Source organism: Microsporum canis, genomic scaffold (assembly GCF_000151145.1).
Source record: "Microsporum canis CBS 113480 supercont1.6 genomic scaffold, whole genome shotgun sequence".
Lineage (NCBI taxonomy): Eukaryota > Fungi > Ascomycota > Eurotiomycetes > Onygenales > Arthrodermataceae > Microsporum > Microsporum canis.
In genome coordinates, this window is record NW_003299164.1 from 2,680,926 (window position 1) to 2,689,556 (window position 8,631).

At 49.9% G+C, this 8,631-nt stretch overlaps 4 protein-coding genes across 4 annotated transcripts; 1 reads left to right on the plus strand and 3 right to left on the minus strand.

Annotated features, from left to right (window-relative positions):
• Window positions 1-2,823: 2,823 nt before the first annotated feature.
• MCYG_07133 (chitinase 3) lies at window positions 2,824-3,744 on the plus strand (the record flags this gene model as incomplete). The annotated part of the gene is made up of 4 exons (XM_002845123.1): window positions 2,824-2,907; window positions 2,959-3,157; window positions 3,192-3,310; window positions 3,376-3,744. The coding sequence occupies 4 exons, from the start codon at window positions 2,824-2,826 to the stop codon at window positions 3,742-3,744; spliced, it is 771 nt and encodes a 256-aa protein (XP_002845169.1).
• A 321-nt stretch (window positions 3,745-4,065) lies between these two features.
• MCYG_07134 (ubiquitin-conjugating enzyme E2 15) lies at window positions 4,066-4,753 on the minus strand (the record flags this gene model as incomplete). The annotated part of the gene is made up of 3 exons (XM_002845124.1): window positions 4,066-4,322; window positions 4,404-4,493; window positions 4,594-4,753. 3 exons carry the CDS (start codon window positions 4,751-4,753, stop codon window positions 4,066-4,068), a joined length of 507 nt encoding a protein of 168 aa, XP_002845170.1.
• A 722-nt stretch (window positions 4,754-5,475) lies between these two features.
• On the minus strand, window positions 5,476-6,676 carry MCYG_07135 (conserved hypothetical protein; the record flags this gene model as incomplete). The annotated part of the gene is made up of 2 exons (XM_002845125.1): window positions 5,476-6,444; window positions 6,515-6,676. 2 exons carry the CDS (start codon window positions 6,674-6,676, stop codon window positions 5,476-5,478), a joined length of 1,131 nt encoding a protein of 376 aa, XP_002845171.1.
• A 452-nt stretch (window positions 6,677-7,128) lies between these two features.
• MCYG_07136 (proline-specific permease) lies at window positions 7,129-8,624 on the minus strand (the record flags this gene model as incomplete). Its single annotated transcript, XM_002845126.1, has 5 exons — window positions 7,129-7,344; window positions 7,451-7,664; window positions 7,734-7,822; window positions 7,900-8,401; window positions 8,485-8,624. The coding sequence occupies 5 exons, from the start codon at window positions 8,622-8,624 to the stop codon at window positions 7,129-7,131; spliced, it is 1,161 nt and encodes a 386-aa protein (XP_002845172.1).
• Between the last annotated feature and the right edge of the window lie 7 nt (window positions 8,625-8,631).

Genomic DNA, 8,631 nt, shown 5'->3' on the forward strand with positions numbered 1-8,631 from the left:
TGACTCTAGCCCTATTCCGGGCGGGTATATATCTGAATTTCGTATATCCCCCAGGAAATCCTACTGTTCAGGATTTAAAAACAGCGCTGACGAAGAGTATCCCAGTGGCTCTCTTTCGATCAGACGGGCCAGCATAGAATCTCGATTTCAAGCTTAACGGAGGAAGATCGACGGCATCTGACTGTACTCAAGGGCTATAAGCCGAGTAGCTTTGAGAATCTCGGACGACAAGATTGTTTCTGGGCCTCAGAATGACGCCCTGAGGAGATAAAGACGTGGCAGGCTCACGTGGTAAACGATTACATGATACGTTTCAGCGAGCGTCACGTGTTTATTCTTCTCAAGGCTTGGTTCGATGGAGAAGCTACTAATCGAGGCAAGGGCCATAGACTGTGAGTTGATGGGACATATATTATTAACGCATTGCTGACTCTTGTATCTAGGCGACATCAATCGTGTTTTTATAGATAGCGACTGCGAAAACGAGCTAGCCGATGAAGGTAACGTCGTTTAAGACTAGCAAATCTATAGCTACCAAGGAAGAGTGAGTAGGGAAGCTGCTCATAAAAAATACGACCGTCCCCCACGGGACAAAATACTATCGATTACTCGAAAATATATGTCGGAATCTGCCAATCGGCGGCGGAGAGACTGACTATATCCGACAATTTATTATCAACAGCATCGTCGCCTTAGCGCCAGGCACCAATGAAGCTCTCAAGGATATCACCAGGCAAAGAGCTCAGCGGTATCTGCGGCAATAGCGGATGATAATAACGCCGTTGAGGCCTCAGTGGCAACGGTAGGCTTTTAAACGACTCCTGTGGCCTGGGAAAGACCATCGAGGCCTCTCTGCCCGACAACGAACTATACGGACCACCGACCCACCATCATCGCTGCCGACAGCGCCTGCCTCGAACGTGTGGACCAGCAGATAAGCAATAAAATAATGAAATGCAAAGTATTTGAGCTATCGCACTTCCCGCATTTCTATTTATCCGGTTGGTCAAGCTGATCAACCAATAAAAGTTATTCTTTATGTACGGAATACCTTCTGGGGGGAAGAAGGTCGATAGCCGTTTCGTATATCGTTGGGGGTGTGTATATATAGTATGTGACGGATAATATTATAGGTGGAGAGCTGGACGGGGTGGCGGCCCCCCAACCAGCGCTGACCGACACAATGCAGTCATAGGAATTAACTACGTTATAGTATGGAGGAGTATTATACATATGTAGCTATGTCTGTCGAAGAGCTTGACAGCTGCGGCCGATAGAGTTAGAGAGGGATATATATGTATACGAGTTGCATGCGGGTTGAGGGAGAGCTCCGACTTCTGCGAAGAGCTAAGACGGGCCAAGTGGCACCCTTTTTCCTTTTTTTCTTTGTTTTTTTTTTTATTTTAATTCCAACAGGACAAAAAGTGACATAACACCGCTTTGTCCGTCCCGGTTACCAGGGTGATGACATGTGTATCTCTCTGCGCTGTCTCTCTCTCTCTGTCTTGTGTATACGGGGAAGACGGGGTCAACTCATGGAATGAGAGCAACGAGCGTTTCAGGTAAATCAAGTAATAAGAGAGGGAAAAGAAAAGAAGTGGCTGGTGAGGGTCTTCGATGACTTCATCAGCAAAACAGCCACAAAGGGGCCCTGTCCATGCCCATGTCAAGCTATCAAGCTAAGCTATGCCAGAAAGCTAGCCTGGGCGAGAGCGAAAAGAGGACCCCCCCAAAAATAAGAGCCATATCGTCACCCAACGCCACCGACCCACCGCCCTCTTCTCTTCTTCCTCTCTTCTCTTTCGTCTCTTCTCCCATCTCTTCGTCCCTTCTACTTATATTCTACTATATGTACACTGCGTGTGTGGGTGTATATACAGAGCGTTGTCGAGGCCGCCTTACCTAAGACTGGAACAACTATCCGCCGAGATCGACTAGCTTCCCGAAGCGGCTAGCGTCATCCGAGAGATCTTGATTTGATGTCGATCTTTAACCCAAACAAGGGGAAAGAAAAAAGCAAAGAGGGGACAAGTACCCCGCGCTAAAAAGGTACTTTTGGCCACCGCAAAAGTGGGAGGACGAAGAAGTAGCGATACTTTATACGAGTAGAAGTGGTAGAAGTTGAGAAGCAGTAGAAGTGGTGGTAGAAGTTGAAGTGGCAGTTGTACGACTATTGCTATGTGTAAGAGCAGAGGCAGGACGGGTAGGACGGTTGGCGACACGACCGGCAGGTTCTCTCGTTGGCCTCGAGATGAGCTGGCTCTGCTTCTTTGCTTTTTCTTGCTCTGGTGGAGCTTCATCTTATTACTTCTGTATGTAGATGGGAAGAGAGGAAGAAAAGCTTGTAAGCTTCGTCTTCCTTGCTTTTCCTTCTCTTTCCCCCCCCCTTTTTGCATCTCCCCTAAACCATGTCAGAGTGACGGATGTGAGCAGACTTACACATACTAGTTATTAGCACTCCGTACGCATACAGTTATTAGTACGATGGAGAAACCGTGAACTGTTTGTGCATGCTATGACTTCACCCTCGTTTTTCTTTTCTTTTTGCCCCGTTTTTCTTCTTCTCTTTTATTACTTTTTTTTTTTTTGCCTCCCCGAGCTCTTTTCTTCTTTTTACTCTCTAGTTTTGGGTCAACTCCTTTTGGCTGTTCGTCCCTTTTTCCCGCCCTTTTTTTTCCCCCTTGCTATATATCTACGTCTGGCTCTCCCTTCTCTTTCACCCTTCTTCTTCTTCTTCTTCTTCAGCCCAGGAAAACAAGTTCAATTGATATACCCAGTTCTTCTTCCACAGCTTGTTTTTCAAGTCTCTCCCGTCTACTCAAGATGAAGGCCACCTACGTCGTCTCCCTCTCCCTCGGCGCCTCCATGGGCCTCGCCCAGGGCACCGGAGGGCTCCCAGAGTGCTCTGTAAGACATCTCCCTGTATGCATGCATGCATTAATATGCTGATGAAGATAGGCTGCCTGTATCAGCAGCATGTTGGGCAAGGCCGTCGAGCTTGGCTGCCCTCCTACCAACTACGGCGACTGTCTCTGCACCAAGGAAGACTTCACTCACGGCCTGCGAGACTGCACCACGGAGGCCTGCCCGGGTGAGGACGTCAACAGGGTCGTCATGCTCGGTCAGCAGGCCTGCAGGGCCCAGGGAGGTGGAAACAGTAAGTTTGCTCATATATATAAACTGATGTATAGACCGATGGCTGACCGGTGTAGCTTCTGGTACTGCTACCGGTACTGGCACCACCTCTGGTTCTGCCTCTACCGGCACGGCTGCTCCTTCATCCACCACCGGCGGCTCTGCTCCCACTTCCGTATGTCTCCCTCTCTCTTTTAATATATATATATTTTTGTGTAATGGTGTATACTGACATACCAGGCTCAGTCGTCTACCCACGGCACCGCTACCGGCAGCGAGACCGTCACCACCAGCCACCCTGCAACCACCCTCTCCACCATGGTCTCCAGCTCCGAGTCTGGCTCTCATTCTGGCTCTCAGTCTGGCACTCAGTCTGGTACCGGGTCTGGCACCGAGTCTGGCACTGCTACCGAGACCGGGGCTCCCTCCACCACTTCAGAGGGCGGTTCTGGTCAGACCGGGTCCCCATCCCCCACCAATGGCGGTGCCGGTGGTGAGACCACTGGCAACGCTCCATCCACAACTCACTCTGCCGGTCTCGCTCCGGCCAAGGCTACTGGTCTCGGTGTTGCCGGTGCCCTCGGCCTCGTCGCCCTTCTCGCCTTGTAATCGTGATGTATCCTCCTTTTTAACTCCCCATTCTTCACGACGGGCACACCTGGCGGCGATAATGCTTCTCCCCCTTTTTTTTTCTTGCTATCTAGTTAACGAGTCACTGAATTGATGGGAAGGCACGGAGAGGGGAAACTGGCGATTTAATGCTGTATCATCGCATGTATGTAATAACGCTGCAAAGCTCATGATAATAATAATAATGCCAACGGTTTCAGATTTGAATTAAAAAAAAATCCCTTGACTATTTGATAAAGATGTTGGACGTACTGTAAACATGACCATTGTTGAGTCAATTGTTCCTTTTTCTCCTTGCATCTAATCCTCTCCCAGGCTCGCTCGGACACACTGCCTGACACGCTTCTTGAACTCCTTTGGATCATCCCGCCATAGCCTAGCTGCCTCCACGTTAGCCGGTGACTCGTCGTTTGGGCTCGACAGCATGCTGATCACGCTCAGCAGTATCGTCTCCGGCGTCTGGACGGGAGACCAGCGCTCCGCCGCCGACTCGTACCCATACTTGTCTTCCTCGGGCGGATGGAGGATCGATATGCAGACTTCACCGTTGGGATATACTGTTTCCACCCCCCGCCGCGCTCTAGTCAATAAACAGAGCAGAGTAGTCAAGAAATATACATAGCAGAGCTAAAGCTTACTGTTAGGGTGGAACATGGGAGTCTCGAATTCATCTTGTGGTAGATGCGGGTATTCTGGTGGAAACGAGAGCTTTGCGCGGAAGAACCCTCCTACTCAGTTACATCGACCCCAGCATATATCTATAATCAGCTTCCTTGTCTTTCTTCTTCTTTAAGCCCAGGGGGAGCAGAGAAACAGCATTGTGCGTACCGCCGTAGAACTTGCAGTCGTCCGATATCATGAGCATAACCTCCCACTCAAACACGTTATTATCGTCTGCCAGGCCGCAGCTGATCCCCGGAATGTCCTTGTCGGTCTGCATCTGCTTGAGCTGGCGGCTCAGCAAGCCTCCTGCCGCCGAAGCCGCCATGCCTCAGGGTTTTCTCCTTGCTTCAAGGTATCCCGTCTAGTCTTTCTAGCCTGTGTTCCAGTCCGTGCTATGCTCCGTCGTGCTTCAACTGCCAGGTGTAGGTCTCTCTCTGTCTCTCTCTCTCTCTGCTGCTTTGGCTGCAAATGCTCAAAGGTTGCGAGACTTTTTTCTGTGGCGCTTGTGGCGGGGAGAACCAACTCGTTTCGTCCAGGCAAGGGGGGGGGACCACTAGTTAGCTGTCCATCTTTGGCCTGAAGACCGGAGCTGCTCGTATATTATATATTATATCTCATTTGGCCGTGTCGAGAATAAGATATTATGCAGTGAATTCATGTCAAGAGGAAGAAGAGGGACAAGAACAAACTTAGGCGGGGTTCGAAAGTCATTCGCTACATCCAGCTTCTCTTGTGGTTTGTGGGGAACAGAAAGCGGGTTTTTTTTTTTTTTTTTTTTTTTTTTTTGGTGCTTGTGTGGGAAAGAAGGCCACCCAGAAGAGGTATACTACAATGTATACTGAGCTTACACTACAAAAGAAGGCAAGGGGCGTGCGTATAGAGGATGTACTCATACTATATTCATCGATTCATCGATATACATATATGTGCTAGAAGCTATTCTCACAGGATTAACAAGGAACAGAGTGTGATGCAGAAGCCTGCGGCTGCGGATATCGGCTGATGGTAAATAGTTGACTTGATTATGGCCGATAGTTAATCGGTATATCATGCTGCGATCCCCAGAGAGGTGAGAATGCTCCTCGGAGTGCCGGCTGCAAAGAGAACAACCCCGAGACCGCCAACTATGCCAAAGACAAAGGAGGTGGCTGCGAGCATGCCGGCAACCTTGACTATGGCCACTACCACACGGCGGTAAGAGGCCCAGCTGAGGGTCCTCCAGGCATCGAGGACTCCAATCGCCCCTGAACCGTCGACCTCAGTGGGACTGACCTTCCCGTTGAAGGTTCGGTCGAAGGGGACGATAGTCTCATCGTCTGCAGGAAGCAGAGAGGCCGCAACACGTACCATGATCACGGCAGCAGGAACATCGAGGAAGAGGCCAAGGATCAGAGACAAGACTACGGCGCCAGCAGCGTACAAGTGATAGACGGGACTGGCTTCGGCAAGGACATAGATCCCATTCTCATTAAGGCGGAATCCTCCGAGCATGAATCCAATGGCGACTGGGATGTGAAAGCTGAGCTGCGAGGCCAAGGTGGACAGGGCCACGGCTGGTGCAATTTTGATCCAGTTCTTGCGGACAGAAGGGAAGCGTTGATACCAGGACTTGGAGCTAGGTGCAGAGATAACTGCGTGGACCCAGGCGAGGACCATGGTGGAAACGGCAATGTCCGCAACGAACGGTGCAAAGCCTCCAAGAAAGCGCAGCGAGTTCGTCAGGAAGCCACGGGCAAAGGACAAGGCCAGAAAGTGAGAAAATCCGCGGAATCGAGACCCACGACCAGCGCGGGCACGAAGATGCTTGATGGTCGAACGGAACCCGCTCGTGATGGGTTTATAAGTCGCGGGGAGCCCTTCGGCTTCGGGTAGGCCAAGGGGTTGTTTCTTATCGATAACTGCCTTGTGGCCGTCATCCACAGCGTCAGAGTAACTGGGGAGAGAAACAACGGGCTCTGGGTTGGGGTCTTCGATGATCGTCAGAGTGGTCACGACCATGCCGTAGGTATACTCGATCTAGAAGATGAAAGTTGTTAGGAACAAGGGCGGAAAATACGCAATCAGAGCCAGCAGTGCAGATGCCTACCGCGATAATGCACCCAACGAAGAGTACGATAACAATGATAAATGCTGCAAAGGACAGAGTGAAGACCACACGGTCTACATCTTCTTGATTTCCTAGTTTCCGGGGAGCAACATCCAGTCCTCGACGGACGATGGCCCCGAGGAAGCGCGTGGAAGCCGACATATCAGGCAGGCTTGGATAGGCTGGGATGCTGGTCGGTAGATATTAAAAATCAAACAAAATATCGGCTGTTAGTAAACGAGAGGAGGCAAAAATATGAACAGAGAGAGGATAAAGAGCGAACGTGTATAATATTTAAATGCCCTACCTAACAAGAGAAGTGAGAAGATGTTCTTTTTTGGGGTTTTGTAGGCAGCAGCGTATCACGTGATGGTTGCTCAGCCTCGACGGCGGTTATAAATACCACCGGCATGGAGTACATACTCCGCCCCAAGTAAGCCATTAAGCATGCATGGATGCATGTCAGCTCAAGGGCAAGAGTACTTTCGTGTTAGACGAACTAGCCAATAATGAGGTGATGAAAAATAAAAAAAATCTAAGGGGTTATATTATGGGTATAGGATGTTTAACTGCCGCAAGAAGAAAGGCTCCCAAAACTCCATCACAATGGCCCTTCACTTCACCCAAGCCCAAACCCATGCAAAGAAAGTTCTCCAATTTCTCCGGGTTGGCCCATGGTCAGGAAATATCAGTCTCCCCTTCCTATGGGTTCCACTTGTTGTTTGTACGCAGTTGCGTAGGTCGTTGGAGCACTCTGCACCCCAGTATGACAGCCGAAGGCCATGCCTACGTATCTTGTAGCCAACAAGTAGCAGGACGAAGACCGGCAGCTATTTGGGACATACCCCTGCTCATTAGTGTGCATTCTGTAAGATAGGTATATATATATAAAGGAGGGGGGGGGGGGGGGGGGAGCAGTTGGGCGCCTATACTTACGCTGATGTATGAAACAATGAATGCCCGGACATCAAACGGATCCTTGAGGAACGGAGGAATCCCATTGAAAACAAGGAGTATAAAACATGCCACCATGCCAAAACTAGCCTTCAACCACTGCCCGTGCGATTTATAGGGATAACGTGGATTTTGACGATCGTAAACGCCATTTTGTGACTCGGCGGTATTGCCAAGTTTATTCTCCTCCTGCAGCCTGCAACCATGATGTTCTACGTCAGCTATGAATGTGGAAAAAGACGGTCTCCTGCATGGTAATACACACGTCAGATAAAAGCGAAGGTATGTTGCACATATAATCCCGTATACAATGAGAAATGATACTGTGCAGTTAGACGAAAGCTCACGTAGCCGCTAAAGGTCGTCGTTAGTCAGGCCACCATCTCGCGCCGTCAGAAGGGTGCGGTCAGGATATATATCTGCTCACGTACATCTCCTGGCCCTGTTCCTGGCCCCAGATACCCCAAGGCCAGTATGGCCACCGTCACAAGTACAGCTCTCGTCGGTACCCCGGCATGGCATTGTTGTAGCCTCTTGGTTATGAACTCGGGCCCTGTTTGGTCCCTTAGAGCCAACGTATGCATCACTCGCGACGCAACGTATACAGAGTTTACCGCGCAGGTGAACGAGGAGAACAGATACATCCCATTGAAAAACTCTCCTGCAATTGGAAGACCGGCTTCGACAACCGCAATCACGAATGGTGACTCCGTGGCTAATGAAACCGCTTGTCCATTGAGGAATGGATGATTATAAGGTACAAGAAAGGAGCATGTTAGCATTGCCAGAACGTACAGTATGATAATCCGGAGTGTTATCTTTCGAGCAGCCATTTTCATACACTCTGAATCTGCGAGAGATCTACTCTCAGCTGCCGTTGCTGCGAATATATCCACCGCTACATAAGAGTATATGACGTTGACGCACGCATTCCTAGAAAGGACGAATAAGACGCCCGGTCAGCAAGGCAGAAAAGGAAAAGGAAACCCTGGTGCCTGATGCTGTGCTGGACGTACCAAACTCCAAGAAATCTTCCTAAACCCCCGTCTATGACTCGTGTGGAGCCGTCTTTGTTCTTGATATGATATTCCGGGTTGAAGAACGAGTATGGGGAGTCCCAATCTTCCGCCACCATCAGCCTCGGTACACACACCATAAGCATG